Genomic DNA, 23593 nt, shown 5'->3' with positions numbered 1-23593 from the left:
TTCCAATAATAGTGCATATAGCAGCTCTTGGCTGTCATAAAGTTATGTTGTATTAGAATAATACAGCCTCCAGCCCACTGTAAGTCTATGTGGCCAGTCAGGGGGTGGTTAATTGTCATTCAGCCCCCCCCCCTTGGTTGATTCACAAACCTTACACGTCAATCATCCCGGCTCCTCCCACACCTCGGGAGCTGAATGGTTGACGTTCCCCGAGCCGCGCAGACAGGAAGTGCCCGCCTCCTGACGGTTTCCATGGTGACGGGACGCTGAGGCTGATCTACCATTAGTGTTATAGTAACTGTGGTAACAATAGTACTTATAGGGAGTAATCATTATATTTATAGTCCAAGCATGCCATGCCAGCCTGCTGGGACTTGTAGTGCCACAGGCAAGTCCTGGAGCCGCAGGTTGCCCATGCTTGTCTAAAGAGCTGACACTTCTTCTCTTGCAGCCTCATAAGTGCTTTGGCTATGGGGAAGAAGACGGACAAGGCGCTGAAAGACAAGACACCCAAGGACAGCAGTGAGGACGACCCCAAAAACACAGGTACCAGCATTAAAAGCCATGGCCAGCATCAACACAGCTTTATTTCAAATATTGCATCTGGGTTAAGCAGAAAAACAAATGTTTCCCATTTGCTTTGGTTATACATTTTTTTTAATTAACTATAATCCATTGCTACATTAAATGCCCTCGTTAATTTAATTCAGAGATATTTAGTATTTTGTTTAAAAAGAAAAAAAGGGTACATTAAAAATAAATTCTATGTATGGAACTTCACATCACGTCTCTGTGTTGTTGGCTTACGTTGCTTCTTTCGCTTTCTCTCAGTCTATGGTTTCCTGCTGCCTCCATTCCCCTCCTCACATCATGTCACTGCCCCTGTCACATACAGCTCTGTCCTCACTAACACATCACTCATCTCCTGATATACTCTGTGCTGCTGGGGGACCCTGCTCCTTCCCCTATATAACTCTCAGTCTGTGGCTTCCTGCTGCCTCCATTCCCCTCCTCACATCATGTCACTGCCCCTGTCACATACAGCTCTGTCCTCACTAACACATCACTCATCTCCTGATATACTCTGTGCTGCTGGGGGACCCTGCTCCTTCCCCTATATAACTCTCAGTCTGTGGCTTCCTGCTGCCTCCATTCCCCTCCTCACATCATGTCACTGCCCCTGTCACATGCAGCCCTGTCCTCACTAACACATCACTCGTCTCCTGATATACTCTGTGCTGCTGGGGGCCCCTGCTCCTTCCACTATATAACTCTCAGTCTGTGGCTTCCTGCTGCCTCCATTCCCCTTCTTCCGTCATGTCACTGCCCCTTTCACATGCAGCTCTGTCCTCACTAACACATCACTCGTCTCCTGATATACTCTGTGCTGCTGGGGGACCCTGCTTCTTCCACTATATAACTCTCAGTCTGTGGCTTCCTGCTGCCTCCATTCCCCTTCTTCCGTCATGTCACTGCCCCTGTCACCTGCAGCCCTGTCCTCACTAACACATCACTCATCTCCTGATATACTCTGTGCTGCGGGGGACCCTGCTCTTTCCACTATATAACTCTCAGTCTGTGGCTTCCTGCTGTTTCCATTCCCCTCCTCACATCATGTCACTGCCCTGGTCACATGCAGCCCTGTCCTCACTAACACATCACTCATCTCCTGATATAATCTGTGCTGCTGGGGACCCTGCTCTTTCCACTATATAACTCTCAGTCTGTGGCTTCCTGCTGCCTCCATTCCCCTCCTCACATCATGTCACTGCCCCTGTCACATGCAGCCCTGTCCTCACTAACACATCATTCATCTCCTGATATACTCTGTGCTGCTGGGGGACCCTGCTCCTTCCACTATATAACTCTCAGTCTGCGGCTTCCTGCTGCCTCCATTCCCCTCCTCACATCATGTCACTGCTCCTGTCCCATGCAGCCCTGTCCTCACTAACACATCACTTATCTCCTGATATACTCTGTGCTGCTGGGGGACCCTGCTCCTTCCACTATATAACTCTCAGTCTATGGCTTCCTGCTGCCTCCATTCCCCTCCCCATATCACATCATGTCACTGCCCCTGTCACATGCAGCCCCGTCCTCTCTAAAATTATAGGAGGGAACAGGCTACTGCCTCATACAAGTACAGCACACTCAATTCTTGAAATACACTGTGCTGCTGTGAACATTCTGAAGATCTCATTGGACAATAAATTATATGCACAAATGAGCAGATGAATATTGACTTCAATAGGGTGACACGTTCTGTAATTCTATGCTGTGCTGTTTGTTTTCATTTGTAGGTGTTGGTTATCAAGACAAAACGTTACTGACAGCCGGTAAGAACAACATAATTACCAGTATCTTAATTAGATTTTTTGTAGAAAATGCTTTGTTTCCTGTATATAAAGGGTATTGTTCTGTTCACATATAACCTGACTCCTTTCTGACAGAGGACTACCAGTGCACCGGAAATCTGGAACAAGATTTCACAGAGCTCTGCAGCCGCTCGGGTTATATAGAAATCCCTAAAGTTATTACCCGACCACATCCGCCCGGTACTCCTGCATCGGAGAAAAATGTTTTTGGTGAGCTTAATTTGATACCATTCAAGCTATACACAAGGAGGAAACACATGAGGTGTTGATTACCAATATATGTCATTTTTAGTATAAGAATGAGACATTTAGTCATCCAGGCCCCTCCTTCTTTTTTAAAATTAAAATTAGGGCTTGTATTTTGGTCAAATATTTTGTAAAAGGGTTCAGTATTTGGGTGAATCTTTTGGATTTCATACATCCTTAATATCTGTTATAATGGAAGGGCGGGTTTTCAATGTGATTGATGTTGTGCCAGATTTAGGAAATTTAAATGGTCCTGATAAAAAAAAAAAAGGCTTTTTATGAGGTGGTTGGGTGACATAATATTCAGTGTATTCAATATCCTTTGCGCAACATTTTCGTCTGTAATCCATTTCAGACATATGTGTTTTTACATTACTTTAACTGCATGGATAAGACTATTTTATAGGAAAATGCAAATTATACGTAGAACATAAAACCCCACCTCCCTCTTTTACATCAATTCATCACACCCCACGGCTTCCAGTCAGCTCTCCTACAGAAGTCCCAGCCCCTCCACCCCCCCAAAAAAAATAAATCGTGGCAAAGCCCTTTTATATACGTGGCTTTGAAGGTGCCACGGACTTCAGATATCAGCAAATAAATGATTTCTTGAGTAAACAAAGCTGTTCTGACATCCAAGAAGAAAGATAAAACGGATGTTTCTCTGTGATGTTAAGAAGTGTCTTAGTTAGGGACACCAAGGAGCCAGCCATGAGGCTGGAGCTGTAACCACTCTGCACTTTTTTATTTTTCTATTTATTACACCTTGTGTTCGTCACTGTTACTTTTATGTTTTTTTCAGTTTCACGGCTTTGGCCTCCCTGAACCCATAATTTTCCCTCCCTCGGGGGTGGGCCAGTTATCGAGCCCTGGGCGAAGCTTCGTTGGATCCCAGGGGCTAAAGTCACCCCCTTAGCCTTGCAACGAAGGGGGTCTGAAGACCCCTGCCCCCTAAGGGACCTTTTGATTTTGGAGGGTCGGGGACTAGGGCCCTTCTTCTATAGAGAAGGGACCATGTACCGCACCCCTGTGCACATTTTTACGTTTTCACACTTTTTTTTCAAGCACTTGGGCACGAAAGCACATTTCAGGCTTTCAATAACAAAAACAAAATTGGACCAATTTCTAATAAGCTAAAATCCAACAATCACTGCATAGATGTTGGTGCATAAATAGACATAAATGATTGCACATAACAGACGTTGACTCTCTATGTATGAATTTATGTTTCTTAAAGTACTGATAGACTGTGCATTGTTTTGGGTATTTCTAGTGCATCCCTGTATGTGTTATCCTGTTTAAATTGGATTCTACTTGTGTCCTTCTTCGCTAGAAGCTCCATACATTGGGATTTCTACTGCTACACTGTGATTACTGCTACACTTGGATTTTAGCCTCCCCCCGTTCTGCTTTACGGGGTATAATTGTAACATAAAAAGATTCTTCTTCTATAGACTCAATGTTTAATTATTGGGTGTTCACTACGGTTTCTCCATTCTCACATGATAATAACGCAGTGCTGTGATTCTCCGGCAGATGACGTAGATTGGGCATCGGAGAACGACAGCCACATTAGCCAAAGTCACAACTCTTATCTCAAACCGTGTATCAACGTAGAGCTGGAGAGAGAAGATGGCCGATCCGTCCAAGAAATATCCATCAGAGGTGATTGACAGGTCCATTAATTTCATCTTGTTCCTTGACATTGGGCAGTATTGCAATCTATATACTAAGTGTCACAATAATTTTAGCACATTGCTATAATTAAAAGTACAATGGGTATTATGTATAAACAAGGAACTGGTCACCTTTAAAACATTTTTAAACATCTGCCATAGAAGCACATTGTACTTCTATGGCAGATGTTACCCGTTAGATGTAAAGGTTCCTAAATAGAGAGTTAACAAAATCATCATCACCATTCATTTATATAGCGCCACTGATTCTGCAGCGCTGTACAGAGAACTCACTCACATCAGTCCCTGCCCCATTGGGGCTTACAGTCTAAATTCCCTAACATACACAGAGAGAGAGAGAGACTAGGGTCAATTTTTGATAGGAGCCAATCAATTTACAAGTATGTTTTTGGAATGTGGGAGGAAACCGGAGCACCCGGAGGAAACCCACGCAAACACGGGGAGAACATACAAACTCCACACAGATAAGGCCACGGTCGGGAATTGAACTCATGACCCCAGTGCTGTAAGGCAGAAGGGCTAACCACTGAGCCACCGTGCTGCCCAAAATGCTACTTATCTTTCATAAATGTCACCCCCGCAGGTATCTGTGGTCTTGTGAGATCGTGACCTCACCCCCTGACAATGACGAGACCCCATAACCATCTTTTACAAATGTATCATTCATAAATGGGAAATTACAGATAATGGGTTAATTCTCTTTTGCATTTTTTAAATGTCCCAAGTGTTTCAACAATACTTAAACTAACATTTAATTAAAGTTATATCATTATACAGTATTTGCAGTATATAGTGCTGGCATTTTGTAGAGGGGCAGCGTACAGGGAGCAAAAGGTAAATGGACGTTAAGGGCACTGGGCGTGAGCGCTTCTAATCTAAAAGGGTGGATTTGTGTGCAAGATAAGAGTGTAATTTAGAGACATTGTGCTAGATTTACTAAACTGCGAGTTTGAAAAAGTGGAGATGTTGCCTGTAGCAACCAATCAGATTCTAGCTGTCTTTTATTTAGTACATTCTACAAAATGACAGCTAGAATCTGATTGGTTGCTATAGGCAACATCTCCACTTTTTCAAACCAGTTTAGTAAATCTAGCCCCCTGACCAAAAAAAAACCCAACACACGCGAGTGAGCTTCTGCGCATGCACCCGCACCTGCGCAGCACCTCCGTTTCGGCACTGTACTATACAGCAGCCGCGGCGCTGTCAAAGAAGCGTCTGCGGCGGTGCTGTACGCTTCTTTGACAGCGCCGCGGCTGCTGTATAGAACAGTGGAGCTATGGTGGGCACTTAGTGGAGGGGGGGGGGGTTTCTGGAGACCCATAAACCCCCCCTGTGTGCGCCACGGTCTCTCTGCTTCCAGCAAAGTGCAAAACTACAGCTTTTTTTTTTTACATTTCATATACTTTATAGAACAAACTGAATACATATAACTAACCATACCCTTAGGTGACCAAACTAGCCGTCAATTTGCTGCTTGTGCCGCTGTGTGTAAATGACCACCTTTAAGGTCAGGTGATGATTCCCTGCGGCTATGAAACCACAATGTCCCTCTCTAATTACAGGGTGGAAGATCGATGATAAAATGATAGGAATATTTGCTAAGTGTTTGCCAGCTCTCACCAGTCTCCAGAAAATCAGGTGAGGCACCCCCTACACCAGTGTTGGCTAACCTGTGACACTCCAGGTGCTGTGAAACTACAAGTCCCAGCATGATTTGCCAGTAGATAACTAGCTGATAGCTGGCAAAGCATGCTGGGGCTTGTAGTTTCACAACACCTGGAGTGTCACAGGTTAGCCATCACTGCCCTACATACTCCGATGCTCTCACTCGGAACAAAGCACATTTGTGGTGTACTATAACGTGTCATTACTCTGACAGCAAGCCCTGTGTGTATTCTTGCAGCCTGTGGAACGTCGGCCTAACAGACAGCACCTTCTCCTCCTTCCTGGCCATCCTGCAGCTTTGCCCAAGTGTCAGGTAAGAACGGAAGACACTATTTGTGATAGGAACTAAGAGAGAACACAATCGTCATCATTTATTTATATAGCGCCACCAATTCCGCAGCGCTGTACAGAGAATATTTGTCGTTCGCATCAGTCCCTGCCCCATTGGAGCTTACAGTCTAAATTCAAACACACAGACTAGGGTTATTTTTTTGTCTGCAGCCAATTAACCTACTAGTATGTTTTTGGAGTGTGGGAGGAAACCGGAGCACCCGGCGGAAACCCACGCAAACACAAGGAGAACATACAAACTCCACACAGATAAGGCCCTTTGTAGTCAAACTCATGACCCCAGCGCTGTGAGGCAGAAGTGCAAACCACTGAGCTCAAGACAAACAGAGAATAAGTGGATATGCAACGTTAACTCATTTTGGCATAAGTCTATTTTCTTTACGAATATGATGACAAATACGTCTCCTTTTCTATAATATGTTATCTAATATATAAAAGCCTAGTGGCGTGTGTTAGTGTGTGTGTGTGTGTGTGTGGAAAAAACTACCGGGTGACAGAGTGCTCAAGCTGCAGCGCCACCTGCTGGGCGGAGTTATATACTACACTGACCTACTAAATTCTTAGCATTATCTAATATATAAAAGCCTAGCGGCATGTGTGTGTGGCGATGAAGATGACAAGAACCTTTTTAACACCTTAAGTAGCTTGATTTGACTAGAATGCATGAGTATCATGCACGGGTTAACTTGTAGACATATAATAGTCCACATTAACGTTTTTTTTCTTTCTTAATCAGGGTAATTGCACTGGAAGGTAACCCGCTGCCTAATCAATCCTACTACAAGTTGATCTCGGATGACTTAGCGTAAGTAAATCGCATACAAATAAGTAGTAGGAATAGCAATATTATGTGATCCCATATTGCAGTATATGTTGTGGGTCAGGGTGGTAGTTCTATGTAGTAGTCATTGGGCCTGATTCATTAGTGATCTTATCCGCCGTTTTTTGCTTATCTTAAGCAAATCCACTCTGTGCATGCTCAGAAAAGGGAGATAAGAAGCAAAATCCACTGCGCAGGTGAAGAATTTCTTAAGTTAAGATGAAAATCCATCTTAACTTCACTCTTATCTCCCCGTTTCTTCTTAAAATAAGCATCTTAACTTTTGCACAAGATAAGATCACTAATGAATCAGGCCCATTATGTTTTTGTTACTTAGATAGTTTATTGGGTGCAGTCACTAGAGGCGTAGTCTGATGCTCCTGCCTTTCCATCAATACAGGTTGGCCCATATATCCCTCAGAAATAACCAAATTGACGATGAAGGAGCCCGACTCATCGGCCAAGCTGTACGATCCTTGAAGATGACCAACAAGAACTTGGTGTCGCTTGTCCTCAGCTACAATCACATCACCGACCTGGGGGCAGGTTACATTGCACAGGTAGGGGAGAAACTCCAAGAGACCCAGGCGTCTACTAAAGACGGTGTCAATCGGGCGTTTTATAATGGGGCAGGAAGGAACAACTGCGACAGACCAGGAAAGAGCGGGTTCCTCCGTCACACCATAGCCATTTCGCTGTCATAACACCGGATGAGACAAAGGAACAGCATTCAATGTAACACCGAGCTGACCGAGCACATCCTGCAGCGTTCCGATATGTTTATCTGACACTACCCTAGAGCCGGCCGCACACGTAACGTTTGTGAACAATTGTAGTTGTTCACAAAAGTCACATCACATGGTCCCAAATCCCGTATGACATGGCGTGATTGTGTGATTTGGCGGGTCTATCCTAAGTAACTTTTGAAAGGTGACAACTGTAAGAAAAGAAACGGCTATAGAATTTCGGGACAGATTTCGTTAATTATAAGCAACTTAGCTATATTAATGATCTGAGTATAGGCAGCTTACCAGTTGTTTAAGTATTCTTTTACCTTTTAGGCCTTAAGATTGAACCGATCTCTGCTCTCCCTGAATCTGTCAAGTAACCAGATCGGAGACCGAGGGGCGCTGGCATTGGCCGAGGTGGGTGAGGATTTAGGTTGTCCTGATTATGCTCTCACGTAAGTGCAGAAAATCTAACGCTGTGTCATGTTCGGAGATAGGTGCTGGGACAGATGTCATTAACACATACCGAGATTGTGGAGAGGAGACGACTGTTACTGGAGAAGGAGGTTCAGGAACAGCCAAGATCGGTGAGGAGTGTGTAAAGTCCTCCCCCTCAATAACTGCTTTTCTGTTAAGATCTATATAATTTCTACGTTTGTATTATAGACCCATTATTCCTGTTAGCGGATAATCTGCATGCATTGGTCTTGCCCGTCATTGGCCAACCACAACAACGGCAGGATCTTAACGCTCTTCTCTAGGAATTACTTATGGTCTTTTTCCACAGCCGGTCACGTCCCGGCACGCCGATTCCAAGAGCGAGCGATCAACCATCGCAGCTGCCGAAAAAGCAGACAAGGCCGCTCTGAAGGCTAAACCGAGTGTCACCAAGAAGAAGGAGAAGGTGAGGCGACATCTACCGCTTAAATATGATCTCGTCGTCCAACCAGACCCCTTCTAAACCCAGTACAAAATGGCTCTGCCCCTGAACTGCCCACTTAACATAGGCAAACCGAAGTGGGGGTTCCTAGTGTCTGTAAACCCCCCTCCAAGCCTGGGGCACTGTATAGGTGAGGTGGCTGGACCCTGCCCCCGCATCACACAGCTCTGCTCGAAAAGGGAGAGCTGCGTGCACCTAACAGTAGTGCACACAGCATTGCCCATTTATATTATGGGGATAGGGAGAGTTGGAGAGCAGCCAAGCGCTGTCTAAAATTATAGCCACGCCCCCATGCATGCTGGTCACGCCCACTGGCGGCGTGGTGTGGAAACCCCCCTCTACAAATCCTGCGTTTGCCCCTGCTTAATTCATTGATGAGATGGGTGTTTATAAGAATTATTTAAATAAAATTGACTTCTCTGCCAGCTCAGAACTGCTGTGTGTTCAGCAGATCCTCTTAATTAGATGAGGAACCTGAGCTGGAAGAGAGAGAGAGAGACTAAACCAACGAGTGTTCTATAATCATCGTGTATGTGACCTTTTGTACCGTGCTGTATGTATGAGAGCAGAATGCGACATAAATAACCAGTAACGATTGATGGCTCAGCAAGTCACATGTCATCGTGCCCTACGGTCAAATACGTCACAATCTCAGGACTTTATCGCTAGTGTTGAGCTTTTCATGCATGTAGATTTCTTTTTTTTTTTTTTAACACACAATTTCCTGCCCAGTTGAGCTAGCAATCTAGTTTTCTCTTTCATCCGATGTGGGGGACACCGCTACCTTGGGGTATAGAGGGAGATGCAGGAGCTGGGCAATTAGGAGTTAACTCACGGAAATCAAAAGCTCCTAATCTCTACAACCCCTCCCCAACTGCTCCTTCTAATTCCCCTGGAGCTTGGGTGATTTTATACAGAGGTGCCTATAGCAGCTGAAGATAATTTCTTTAATTTTTTCTTTGTTTTTCTTTATTTTACTAATTGTGATTGCACCATTGCAAAGAGTCCGCTATTATTAGCACCAACGGGCTCTTTGCAAATAATTTTATATGGCCGTGCTCTGGAGCCTATTGGAGGATGTCTTTTCCAGCTAGTGACAGCAACAGATGGCGTCAGTGGTCAGCCCCGGTCACAACTCAGCAGCCATACTGATTAATGGAGTTTCGGACAGGTCAGGCAACAAACCCTATAGCAGAAATATTTCCCACTGGGGACAAATTTGGCAAGGGGAAGCTGTTTTACAGCAACCAATGGTGGACTAGACCCAGGGGGAGGGGCATCCCCAGTGTTGTGGCTCCTCCTCCTTGGCGAGCTGTACCTCACTGAGGAAAGCCAGCCAAAATCTGACACTATCACAGGCAGCTTGGGATGGACACGGCTTGAGTAAAAGTTCCTCTCCTTAACGTCTCTCTATATATCGAAGGCTCCTTGCTTAAGGGGGGATTCGCCGAAGGGTATAAATATATTACATTATTCTGGTTTTGTTACATTCTTCCACCTCCCTCTACACCCCATGTTAGCAGTCTCCCCCCAAATGGAATCAGGGAAATGGATTTAACATAAGAGAGGCAAAGAAGCTTCTCCGAGGTCACAATGATGGTGGCTCAGTGGTTAGCACTTCTGCATCACAGCGCTGGGGTCATAAGTGTAATTCCCGACCATGGCCTTATCTGTGAGGAGTTTGTATGTTCTCCCCGTGTTTGCGTGGGTTTCCTCCAGGTGCTCTGGTTTCCTCCCACATTCCAAAAACATACTAGTAGGTTAATTGGCTGCTATCAAATTGACCCTAGTCTCTCTCAGTCTGTGTATGTGTGTTAGGGAATTTAGACTGTAAGGGGCAGGGACTGATGTGAGCGAGTTCTGTGTACAGCGCTGCGGAGTTAGTGGCGCTATATAAATAGATGATGATGAATAAGCCGGCACAAGGATTGAAACGGGGCCTTCAGAAAGTAATTGAAACATGCTCAGCCCTCTCACAACAAATACAGTACCCTGTGCTCTGATCTCATTTCTCCCACTCATTTTACAATTGCTGGAGGTAGGACCAAAATTAAATAATTATAAAAAATAGGCAAAAGATGAATGCAGGAAAATGGGATTCGTGATGAAAACGGTCATGTTGGAAGGTGCTGATAAACCCATAAAGTGACATAAATCAGTTGTCATTATCCTGTTAAATACATGCAGACTATTTGCTCCTTACAACAAAAATATTTACCACAGGAGCCCCAGAAGAAGGAGGATAAAACTGCTGTCAGCAACACGGCGATCGTAGCGCCCAGCGCGGTGAGTCAAACTGGGCCAGCTAAGAAAGAGGACCCCAAAACGGGCAAGAAACGTAAGTCATATGGCGGGACCGCGATACTTTGGGCTAACGAGAGATCGTTCTGACATTGGCGGCTGGGACAGGAAGATCCATCTGGTCTGTGTCAGTGCTAGATGCCGCTACCGTTACCGTAGTTCTGAGTATGAAGAACTGATGTGTCAGTATCCTCTTATTGTGTAATAATGACGTGCCGTTACCTTACAGAACTAGTCATCCCTGACCAAAAAAGCACACGTGTAAAAGGAGCTAAATCTGCCACAAAACGAGCGCCCCTGACCGAGCAAGAGGTAAGGGGGGGGGGTTAACCAAATCCAGGCTCTTCAGCTGGTACCACGGCTTCAATGAAGTTGTTGTCAATGTGATGGGAGACCATGACTGATATAATGTAATGTCATGTAATATGATGGCAGACACTGACTCGTGTAGCCTCAGTCTTGTGTTATATTGGAGTACACTGTCCTAAGCAGATTTACAGGGTCCTAAATAGTCTAGTGGGGTAACAGGAGGCTCTCACCTAGTTTTATAGTTAGAGGCCGTTCCCCATCTGGCATTTTATCCAAGGGTTTAATGGGAGATGATGGTCCAGAAGCCTCTACTTTCTAGTAATAGTAGAGGTATCACGGCAGACCGTGGCCTCCTATTTAGAGGTATCACGGCAGACCGTGGCCTCCTATTTAGAGGTATCACGGCAGACCGTGGCCTCCTATTTAGAGGTATCACGGCAGACCGTGGCCTCCTATTTAGAGGTATCACGGCAGACCGTGGCCTCCTATTTAGAGGTATCACGGCAGACCGTGGCCTCCTATTTAGAGGTATCACGGCAGACCGTGGCCTCCTATTTAGAGGTATCACGGAGACCGTGGCCTCCTATTTAGAGGTATCACGGCAGACCGTGGCCTCCTATTTAGAGGTATCATGGCAGACCGTGGCCTCCTATTTAGAGGTATCACGGCAGACCGTGGCCTCCTATTTAGAGGTATCATGGCAGACTGTGGCCTCCTATTTAGAGGTATAACGGGAGACGGTGGCCTCCTATTTAGAGGTATCACGGCAGACTGTGGCCTCCTATTTAGAGGTATCACGGCAGACTGTGGCCTCCTATTTAGAGGTATCACGGCAGACTGTGGCCTCCTATTTAGAGGTATCACGGCAGACTGTGGCCTCCTATTTAGAGGTATCACGGCATACCGTGGCCTCCTATTTAGAGGTATCACGGCAGACCGTGGCCTCCTATTTAGAGGTATCACGGCAGACCGTGGCCTCCTATTTAGAGGCATAGTGCAATTGTAGATCACTGTAGCGTCAGAGGAACATTATACTTATGTATTTCCCATGGCCTGTAAACTGAAGAAAATACTGTGAACTTCCAGAATTGTGGGATTTAAAAAACACATGAAGACAAAATTTCCTTGAGCACCATAATGCATGAAAATCACGTGAAACGCGTTGTAGACACGTACAAACACAACTAAAGTCATTCAGACACCTGCGTCTACACTTCTGAGTGCATTTTAACACATTACCAAAACAGATCTAAATTTATAGCCAATCTGTATCTTAAATGTCAGTTACTGAATGCAATATATTGTGCTATTTATTCCTCTAATATCATATATGTACCTTCTAGCAAGTGGAACCTGCGGAACTAACCAACCCTTTACTGGAACCAGCTGAATTCAGACATGGGAAAGTATTTCTCCCTGGAAATAAAGTTCTGATCAGTCTCAACCTTTCACGTAAGTTACATTAAATACAATGCTATGATTCTGGAGCCACGTCGTCTCCGGAGCGGCACCGTCATGGCGGAGCCACGGTCAGCCTTGTATATTGTGTAACAGAGCAAGTTAGGAAGGGGATGTAAGTTCTGCAGCTCCTCTGGCTCCCTCGTTCTCCCCTGTGATGTCCTACACTAAATTCCTTATGCTGCTTGTGTTATCCACACTTGTTTATCTGCAACCTGTAATTGCTCAAACATTACTCATACTTTTATCATGTCTGCTATTATGCTTAATTGTGTTTGTCATCATATTTACGTGTCTGTATGCGGACTGTCTGGCGCCTTATAAGTATAGCCGTAGAATGACCGACTACGGCACTGTGCGCGTTATGTTGTGGCAAGTCAAGCCATGGACTTTCCCGGTTTAACAACTCCTTTAAATGAACTATCATGCAAATGTTCATTTATTATGCTTGTAAACGTAGGGTAGTGTGCGGTAATCAGTATTACAAAAATAGAATGTAAACTCAATATTTGTCTGTTTATCAGTATACCGGTGTCTCCACAAGACCTATGTATAGCAGTCAGGTCTTAGGCTGGTTACACACTACAGGGTTGTCCGCCGATTATCCGGTCAAATCACAGGATAAACGAGCGTTCCGCCCGATATCGCTCCAACGATGAACGATTATCATTCCAAAGCTCATCGTATGGTTTCATTTGATTTTTAAACCGGACGATAAATCTCGTTCAACGATGGAACGATGTCGTTCCAATTCTGCAGTGTGTAAGCACTCAGGACCGGCAGTGTCCATAGATCTCTATGCAGTGTGCAGAGTCACCATCTTTTCAGCTGATGGTTAGGACAGATGAAGAGCACAGATCTGACGGTAAATGGTGTAAAACGTGTGTAGTGTGTACACAGGAATCGGCTGCTGATCGGAACTTTCAGTCGTTGGTAAAATCGTTAACGATGTTGCATCGGGAGACATTATCTGTAGCGTGTACCCAGCCTTACTTAGTGGTATCTGCCCTATTCACCCAACCGCAGACTCTGAGCTATAGACAACCAGATGATAACTGATAATACAGCCGTCAGGTCTCCTTGGTGATTCCTATTACTAATTATACACAATGGATCCTTCAGCTAATTGGTGACACTACAACTATAGACAACACTCACTGCAGCTTCCTATAGTTTTGCAGCACAGGGACAGGCCCTGGATACAGAGAGAGAAACTAGAGACAGCAGCTTCTCCACCTTGTACTTTTCTTTTATTATTGAAACAGTAAAATACAGACATTGCGTGCAACATATCTGCAGGACGATAGACGCTTTAGCCTCATTAAATGTATGTTTAGAATGGAATGCATTTCGCTCAGTGAATGACACGGTGTCCGTTTCCTACAGGGAACAAGATCACAGAGGACGGGTTGAAAGGCTTCCTGACAGCACTGGAGACCCAGGTTCAGGAGACCAAGCCAATTCCTGGCACCAAGAATCACACCGGATTAATGAGGCTATATCTGGGGGTGAGTACTTTGTATATAGCTGGAGAAGGCCATAGTCTGTGGGCCGTGGTTGGCTCCACTATCGAAGAGGATACAGATAAAAGGGCTCAGTTCGCACCTTGGCGTCTGGTGCTTGACAACCACCAAGCAGCGTCAAAATTAGGGCAAGGCCTTCCGACCAAACAAATTACTTTGTGGCATAACCATAGCGTACAGAAGATATCCTATTCTGTACATACAATTGGCGGGCAGAAGAATGGTTACCGCCCTGTAAACGCTCCACGAAGAAGTAAACGCTGATCTCTAGTGCCAAGTAAATAACATTGTCAGCGCGCAAAGGGTTCAATTGAAGTGAATCTATAGAATGTAGAAGGTAAAGGGACGTTGTACTAGGACATTCATTACAACAAATCAAAATACACTATTTTTCTTGCCATGTCAAAGGGTCCCACCCGTATGTATTCAGCAGCCCAAAATATATTGCCTTATAAAGCAGTGGTATTCTGTCATTGACCACTGGGTGGCAGTGTTATATTGAAGTCTATGGTTTACAGTTACATTGACAGAGCAATCTAGGTGGCAGCTGCCATTACTGTTAACTACTATCTATCTATATATTTTATAATGTATATATGTGACAGGAGGGACAGGATGGACCCTGTCTGTTGTTGCTGGGAACCAGCTGGACTTACTTTGCCACCGTTCCCTTTCGTTATCCCAAATGCGCCCTCTAACCACAGTAGGAGGGGCTTCCTAATGTGCCACCACTGGACTCCTTACCGGCATCCAGAACAGTTTCTTCCGGGTGACTGACGCTGGTGACTACACCAATTACATACACTGTTATTGGTACACCTGGCCTGGTACCCCTGACCTCTTACTATGGATCAGGGTTACTGTGGATGGATCCCCTCTGTCCTATCACACTGGCCAGAGCTGCTGGGTAGTGGGCAAAGTGGTGGTACCAGAAAGCTGGGTCCAAACCTCAGAAACAGTCGCGAACGGATTAGATTTTTGGTCTAATCTGTAGGTCACAGGGATAGAGAAGTTTCTAAGCAGGTATTTGTGATGTTTATTTACTCACACTGGTTGGAGGTACCAGTGAGCAGGTCAGATGAAACAAGAAGAACAATTTCCAATACAAAACAGTGCTTTTTTTTAATACAGTTATGGACACAGCCTCACTGGGTAAGCCAGCCCCTGAGGTCTTTATTATTTTTAGTATCATCATCACCACCATTTATTTATATAGCGCCACTGATTCTGCGGCGCTGTACAGAGAACTCATTCACATCAGTCCCGAACATACAGGATGCAATGTGTTTACCCAAACATGGATTTACATGCAATGCAAAGCTAACAATATTTACACTTAGCTGTGATATCCTAAAACTTGCTGTGATTTCCTGCATCTTGTTTTAGACACAGAGGAAATCTAACAGCAAGTCTCATTAAACCTTCCTGTGCCTTCAGGTGTTGGACCCTCACACATCAAAAGGTCTAATTAACATGAGATTAACATGGGTTCTTTCTTCAGACAGTGGCAAAATACACATTCTCTCCGCTATATTGCTAACTTGAGAATTCCCAAATAAAAGTTACAAGACCCCAAACAAATTATTTTCCTACACCAAAATACACAAAAGATTTCCTCAACAAATGCTTATTGTATCACGTATATAGCTCAGAAATAATGAATTTCCTCTAGCAAAGTTAAAACAAAAAACGAATTTCCGCCCCTGGTCTCAGAAATAAAGATATTTCCTTTACCAAAATACACACAATATAAAAAATAAGTACATTTGCAATTATATAAATAAGTGCCCTGCGCTATTTCCTTTGTACATGTATACCATGAGTCATTTATAAGTGAACCAGTCACAATATACACACATTTGTCTCATATATATATATATATATATATATATATTATCACTCTCTAGAATGTACCAGATAAATGATAGACTGGTTGCTACAGGCAACATCTCCACTTTTCCTTTTCAGAATGTTTTCTATATTTACCCCTTAGTGTTGTTTAAATAGCAACATTCCAACTTTTTCAAATTCTGAATAGATTGTAAAAGGTTACAGCCTTTAAATGGACCCAAAAAAAAAACAGCTGACCAATATTTATTAAAATTCAGCCTTTGCCTTAGACTCAGTGACGTCACTGGCGTATATAACGTTCCCAGCTTTTAGGGCCTAATGGTTTGGAAAACACAAAGTCTATACCTACTGTGTTTAGGTGACAGGTAAAAACTTATATTAAATGACAAGTTATTTTTGGCAGATGTGCACGGATGTTTTTGGAAAGGTCTTTACCAAGATCTTCGTTTTGGCTTTAACATTAAGTAAATCAGCTTATTATAATGGGTGTACGACAATTAAATATGATTCCCATAGGGATGGTACAGAGGGAAGCAAAAATATTTATCTGTATTTACGTAGATCAACTATTGATCTTCACTCTCTATATAAAAGGTTACAAATCTAATGCTGTATCATTTAGAGTCTTTCAAATAATACAAATTATAGAACTAAATCCTACGTTCATACTGATGAATATAAAATAGCCATGTTCAGACAGTTTCTACCTTCGTCATATACCGTATTTCCCCATGTATAAGACGCACCTTTTCCCCCAAAATTTGGGGTCTAAAACATGGGTGTGTCTTATACAGGGGTAGCGGGATGCAGGGAAGGGGGAGGGGGGGCAGCATTATAGTGACAGCGGGGGGATCGAGGGGAAGCGGGGCAGCATTACAGTCACAGCAGGGTGATCGAGGGGAAGCATTATAGTCACGGCGGGGTGATCGAGGGGGAGCATTACAGTCACAGCAGGGGGATCGAGGGGAAGCATTAGAGTGACAGCGGGGGGATCGAGGGGGAGCAGGGCTGCATTATAGTCACGGCGGGGGGATCGAGGGGGAGCAGGGCTGCATTACAGTCACAGCAGGGGGATCGAGGGGAAGCATTAGAGTGACAGCGGGGGGTTTGAGGGGAAGCGGGGCAGCATTACAGTCACAGCAGGGGGATCGAGGGGGAGCAGGGCTGCATTATAGTCACGGCAGGGTGATCGAGGGGAAGCATTAGATTGACAGCAGGGTGATCGAGGGGGAGCATTATAGTCACGGCGGGGGGATCGAGGGGGAGCAGGGCTGCATTACAGTCACGGCGGGGGGATCGAGGGGGAGCAGGGCTGCATTATAGTCACGGCAGGGTGATCGAGGGGGAGCAGGGCTGCATTATAGTCACAGCAGGGTGATCGAGGGGGAGCAGGGCTGCATTAGAGTGACAGCGGGGGGATCCAGGAGGAGGTGGACAGAGGCACAGTAGCAGCGGGGGGGGGGGTGATTGCAGGGAGAGTGTGCACAATCAGAGCAGCCGCCCATTACACACTCCCTGCCTTTTTTGACAGCTACCGTAATTATTTTTTTTTTTAAATTTTGGGGCCAATATTAAGGTGCGTCTTATACATGGGAGCGCCTTATACATGGGGAAATACGGTATATAGAAAGAGCTAAATACAGAATGTCTTCCCCTAGTGGGTAGATAGAGGATTACAGGACCATTGCTACATATAGTTGTGTAATAATGAATAATCTGGTTGTGTTGACCACAGCTATATCATTTCTTGTTTGAATCTCACACAATGCAAATAAACAGCTGTTAACAGGCTGAAGACACTGTAGTGTGTACCCAGTCTTACAAAGAGTATAAGTGTTTCCAGTTTTTGGATTTAGATCCTTGTTATCATAGGTGTGCAATGTAATCTTCTACAATGACAAATCTTCCCTTACCTCTAGAACAACTTCCCAGCAGAGTGCTCAACCCTTGCACAGATCCAGCAAATAATGCTTCCCCGGGACCCTTTCAAACGCTCCCGATCTTCTGAGGACGAGCAGCCGGTGTGAGAGGACACGAGGAGTAGACGAGTTTACCAGGGATGGCAGAGAGACCATTCTGATGAGGAAGAAAACATCATACTCGCCCCTATGGAGGGACTATAACTCTTAATTTAAGAAATTAATTTGTAAAAATATTCTTGTTACTGAGCTTTTCCTAGGTCCTATAAAAGTGCAGAGCTGAATATTACATAAAGTATGACTGGTCTCCCATAATTCCTTCTTAAACAGACGTTATAATCTCTCAGTACATGACGATGGTGGTATAAGATTGTGGCATTATTATGAATAGGGCAATCAATCACAGGGGCCAGGTCTGGAATATGACACTATGAAGGAGCAGACAGAGAGTCGGAGGCTCAAGAGTCCCCTTAATAAATAATCGTAGAACAAGCAGAGGCTGTTGAGTATAACATTCATAACAACTAAGCAATAAGCCAACAATACAATTTAATTAGGATATGAAGCAAATTAAATAAAACAGGGTCTTTACAGTTTTATCTCTTTTCTAGTTAAATCAATAGTCTATAAACTATCTAGGAACTAGTGACATTAATGAGTCATAGAGGGGAATTCAATTAGCTGCGAGGTGCCACGATGCGTCTAAGGAAAACAGTCCACGTTGACACTTTGTCTTGATCTTTTTACTCAGAGCGATGCTCATTTTCCCTTGCGTTCCATAGAGATGCGATGAGAATATAGAAGGAATAAAAGGCTGGAGTCTTAAGAACCCCCTGTAGAGTCAGGACCTCTGGAATATTAGCGAGCTTCTGAAAGAAAATCGAGCGGACAACCGGACCCTTAGAGAACCTAATCTTAGTCCACGGTCTAAACCATGCTAGAGTAAAGCGAGAAGATGAGACAAATTGAAAACTGAAGTCTGCACACTTCTATGTTCACACCTTAGCAAATAGGTCTCCAAGCTGACCATACAAGGCAGAAGAAGGTGTTCGAGCTGTTAACATAAACTGGACAACCCTTTCGAAGAACCTCTCGAGCCTTACAATCTCTAGCCATGCCGTCAAACCGAGTCGGGCTAAATCAGGGTGTAAAAACGGACTCCGAGAGATGATCCTCTCTTGCTGGAAGTTGCCATCCTGGCTTGGCTGACATCCTTAGGATGTCCCTGTACAAAGTTCTTTTTGGCCACTCTGGTGCCACCAAGATCACCTGGGCTTTTTCCTTCCTGGCTTTCCTGAGAACCCGAGGCAACATGGCTGTTGGAGGGAAGACATATATTAGATGGAAATTCCAAGACACTGTGAGAACATCCACCAGGATCACCTGAGGGTCCCGGGTCCTTAAACAAAACCTCTCTACCTTGTGATTGAAGTGTGAGGCCATCAAATCGACGTCTGGTCATCCTCATCTTATGATCTTTTGGAAGACTTCTGGATGGAGAGACCATTTTCCTGAGAGGACTGTATTTCTGCTTAGAAAAATCTGCCTTCCAATTTTTGATCCCCCAGGAGGTAGACTGCTGAGATTACCAGAAAAAGACTCCACCCATTGCTAGGGGCTTCGGGTGCCCTGTAATATAGCCTCTCTGTACAAGTCCCCTTACCCAGGAATCCGTGTTTTCCCATATCCCCCGCAACTGCAGAAGACGAGCACTCACCACAGCCAATGCTGATTGAATAGAAGCCCGGTCATTCTGCAGTTTTGTCTCTAGGCCTAGGACCTGGCCGCCTGGTTGCATATGCCCCTCGGAGAACCCCTTCGCAGGCTACTGGATGGACCCCTGGAAATTTCTCTGACATTGAAAGGACCAAAACCCTGAGAATCTAGACGTATAAGGATTAACAGTGAGAAGAGAAGTCTTCCCTCCTGTCGCCAGATTTATAACTTTATCCAGTTCAGGACCAATAAGGGCATGACCAAAGGGTAAGGACTCAAGTTCTTGTGGACTCCTTATCGGCATGACATGACCTGAGCCAGAGAACTCTTCGGGCAGCCACTGCAGAAGCAGAAATCATAAGAAGCTGCTTCAGTAAGGTACTCGGATGCCTCTCTGATATGGTCCATTAAAAGGTATAATATTAGAGACCCATGTGCCTAATTGAAGGCTCTCAATAACCTGCTCTCAATGGCCTTACTCATCCATAAAGAGACTAAAGCAACCACATAAATAGATTTTAGAAGGTTAGTACTATCCTTAAGGATAATTTAAAGGGAGTCTCTTTGGAACCAGAAATGTTGTGTCTGGTTTAATGAAAGGTTCCTCCAACATCTCTGATAAATGACAGAGAAGGAGGAAAAGAAATTGGAGCAAACGGCCATGACTAGATCTTCTACATCCCGTCTACCAAGATTCCCCATCAAAACTATCATCATAATCCGCATTCCCCTGTGATTCACTCTCCAGTTCTCCATTCTAATAGAGAGCTATACAGCTCGGAGTTCCAAGATGTTTATCGGAAGTCTGACCTCAGGAGACAAGCGTCCCTGAAGCCAAGAGGCCGGTGTCAGTCTTGAGAATGTTACCGGGAGTTGGAAAGGATCACCGTGGGGTTTACCCACCACTGGTGGGGCTACAGTCTCCGGCACCAGACAAAAAGGTCTGAAAGATGAAATGGCAACCTATCACAGTGCTTCAGAAAGTCTCATTGTGTTTCTATCATGGACCCCATTGTCCATAACACCCTCTTGCAGTAGTCCACAGAGGAGTGGGGAATGGGCCAGGGGACAAGTTATCAACCTTTGCAGGGAGGGCACTTTCTCCACAGGCTGAAAAAGTTTCTGCCGCATTGTCATCTGCACGCATCATCCCCCACAATATAAAATTCACTCTATTCCTACTGGTAGCAATTAAAATATCAAAATTACATAGTCCTGTTTAATCTCTATATAGAATTAATAATGGATGTATCATACAGAATTGATATAAACTATAGAATTTACCTTAGAAATGATGTAATTTAAGACCTAGGGGTAAATTTATCAAGATGTGGGTTTGAAAAAGTGGAGATGTTGCCTATAGTAACCAATCAGATTCTAGTTATTTATTGAGCACATTCTACAAAATGACAGCTAGAATCTGATTGGTTGCTGTAGGCAACATCTCCATTTTTTCAAACCCGCAGCTTGATAAATTTACCCCCTATTCTCAAATTGCTGAACAATTTCTCGAAAATACAACAGACACTGTTTCATCTTGTACACATTAAAGCATTTTTTCTTGACGCTACTTTTGCTAAAAGTTCATTAAAATGGTCTAAACAAAAAACAACCTAAATCGTTCTCTATTACTGGCATCGCCTCCTTTACACCAATGACAACAGTACAAACAGGAGCGGTAAACAGATTCAGCAGCATTCAAGTAGTCTGAAAACAAAGATGGCTTCTGCCATTCTAGCTGTGGATTAAACCGTAGTTTAAGGAGCACTAAATTAACAATGCAAATTATTTTCTATACAGTAGCTAATGATAACATTTACAAATAAATATATTTAAAAGTTCCCATACTAGGAAAACACATGATATTGGAAATTCGTTTCATAGTTAGCAAGGATGCAAAAAAAACCCCCCAAAAAATAACACATAAGTCTCCTGAGTTCAACCTTTTATAAATTCTATTTGTGAAGAATTCAAAGATATTGTATTTGCATTTACTGTATGGAGGAGTATAACCTGTACTTATGTGATCAGCCAATTCAGACTAAGATACCGGAGGTGCCCAAATAAAACGACTGAGATGCCCGATACAAATTGGTACGATTATATTTTCGGGCATAGCAAAATATAAAGTCAAAAGGTGGCTGCTATTAAATGGAGCTACATAGAATTTGACGGCAGATAAGAACCGCTTGGCCCATCTAGTCTGCCCGTTTTTTAACCTATGGTAACCTCGAACCCCATTTGATCCTTTATAAGGATATCATTGTGTCTATGCCAAGCATTCTTAAATTGTTTTACTGTATTAGCCTCTACCACCTCTGATGGGTAGTGGATAAGTGGAATAACCTCCCTTTCTGTGAACTTGTACGATTTGAGCACCCACCGAAATGATCATGTCCTTCAATTGATCACTGACAGAAAGTATATTGGGCAGAAGAAATTATCTTCCCTGCGATTACCATGTTATTTTGTCAGTTCTGATATTACTTCTGTATTTGTGAATGTTATTAGGAACTTTACTTTTTTTTTTTTTTTTTTTTTAATAAGGCAACTTGTATTTTAGTTTAGTTTTATACTTGTGGCACTACATACACAGGGTCCGTTCAACAAGCATGATCCAAGTTGACGAAAGGCACCAGTGGTAAAAAGCCTGTTTTATTACAAGTCGGAAGAGAGGGCGGAAAAAACAAACTATATACAAAATAAAAAAAATGCACATACATACATATTTATAATTAAAACAAACAAAAAAAAAACAAACAGAGGAGGCAGCCCGTGTGCAGATACATGGAGCTTCTCATGTCATTTGGAAATAGTGCATTTTCTACAGAACAGACTCTCCACAGTGCAGAGGGATAACACAAGCCAGACGAGGTGTCCCCACATGTAGAACCGTCCACTAGAGGGCCATTCAAATGGACAGCGACAGCATGCGTATTTGAAGGGTTGGGGCGCAAACACCTCCATTTTCTTGTTAGAAACCAATCCGCGATAGTGTAGATCTTTGTCTTTTTTTGTTGTTTTTAAATAGGTATATAACTATACATATTTTTATATATATATATTTATATTTCATTTTTCAAGCTAACATGCTTTGTGTTTTTATTTTTTTTCCAAAAATAATAATTCCAGTTTGTTTTGTTTAGCCAAGAGTTTGTAAAGTCGTCCTTCCTTGCAATCCAAGTTTGGCTGTTAAATACAGGCCTCAACTGTAAAGTGCCTATGTCCTAAACTGGCATCAGGCATGTCTCCTCTGCATCTCAATGCCTTATGTCCCAGCCCCCTGGCTGTCGCCTGAACGGACAGGGGGGTTAAAGAAGAGTAGTGGTCGAGACCCTAGCGATTTTTGGCGTCCGTGCACAAGGTTAAAGGCCCATGGTGAAGTTAAAAGCACCGTCGGGTGGATCTGTAAGGCCTAAGGGGATAAAACAAATATCAGTATCAACAACAATATAATAAACAAGGTTGTGAAAATAAAAAAAATATTTGTAAAATACATTCATAGGGGGGTATTCAATTTTTTTTGCCCGCGTTAAAGTCATTTTAACGCTGTTTTTTTTAATCCTTTTCGACTTTAGCCGCAATTCAATTCCATTTTTAACGCTTCGTTTTTTTTTTTTCTCAAGAAACGGTCCTCTCGCGCTCCAGTAGACGGTCTATTGAAAGTATAGGGTGTGCGAGAGGCAGACGCGGT

At 43.8% G+C, this 23593-nt stretch overlaps 2 protein-coding genes across 3 annotated transcripts in view; one reads left to right on the top strand and one right to left on the bottom strand.

The window, feature by feature from the left end:
- The first annotated feature begins 225 nt into the window (after positions 1-225).
- LRRC71 (leucine rich repeat containing 71) lies at positions 226-18478 on the top strand. 2 transcript variants are annotated; one of them, XM_075191857.1, is made up of 17 exons: positions 226-303; positions 452-546; positions 2301-2336; positions 2451-2585; positions 4158-4286; positions 5881-5956; positions 6222-6296; positions 7071-7139; positions 7555-7714; positions 8216-8299; positions 8380-8469; positions 8670-8786; positions 11046-11160; positions 11353-11435; positions 12776-12884; positions 14277-14398; positions 18184-18478. In XM_075191857.1, exons 2-17 carry the CDS (start codon positions 471-473, stop codon positions 18289-18291), a joined length of 1584 nt encoding a protein of 527 aa, XP_075047958.1. In that variant the 5' UTR covers positions 226-303; positions 452-470; the 3' UTR covers positions 18292-18478. The 2 variants fall into 2 exon arrangements, with proteins under 2 accessions (XP_075047958.1, XP_075047959.1); XM_075191858.1 differs by having other exon boundaries at positions 276-294.
- Positions 18479-22538: 4060 nt separating this feature from the next.
- The window catches only part of ARHGEF11 (Rho guanine nucleotide exchange factor 11), a 107250-nt gene continuing 106195 nt past the window's right edge, over positions 22539-23593 (bottom strand). Inside the window, 1 exon segment of the mRNA XM_075192181.1 lies at positions 22539-23314. Within this exon segment, the coding sequence (XP_075048282.1) occupies positions 23265-23314 (50 nt within the window). The 3' untranslated portion in view covers positions 22539-23264.

The sequence above is a fragment of the Mixophyes fleayi genome, chromosome 12 (genome assembly GCF_038048845.1).
Source record: "Mixophyes fleayi isolate aMixFle1 chromosome 12, aMixFle1.hap1, whole genome shotgun sequence".
Taxonomy (NCBI): Eukaryota; Metazoa; Chordata; class Amphibia; order Anura; family Limnodynastidae; genus Mixophyes; species Mixophyes fleayi.
The sequence above is the reverse complement of the archived record's forward strand: the minus strand, read 5'-3'. Positions and strand labels throughout refer to the sequence as shown.

Excerpts from the sequence above, each read along its gene's own strand:
- LRRC71 (XM_075191857.1), top strand. The coding sequence starts at position 471 with ATGGGGAAGAAGACGGACAAGGCGCTGAAAGACAAGACACCCAAGGAC. Across the intron at positions 6,297-7,070 it reads CAGCTTTGCCCAAGTGTCAG|GGTAATTGCACTGGAAGGTA; the intron begins GTAAGAACGGAA and ends TTTCTTAATCAG. Across the intron at positions 11,161-11,352 it reads CCCCAAAACGGGCAAGAAAC|AACTAGTCATCCCTGACCAA; the intron begins GTAAGTCATATG and ends GTTACCTTACAG.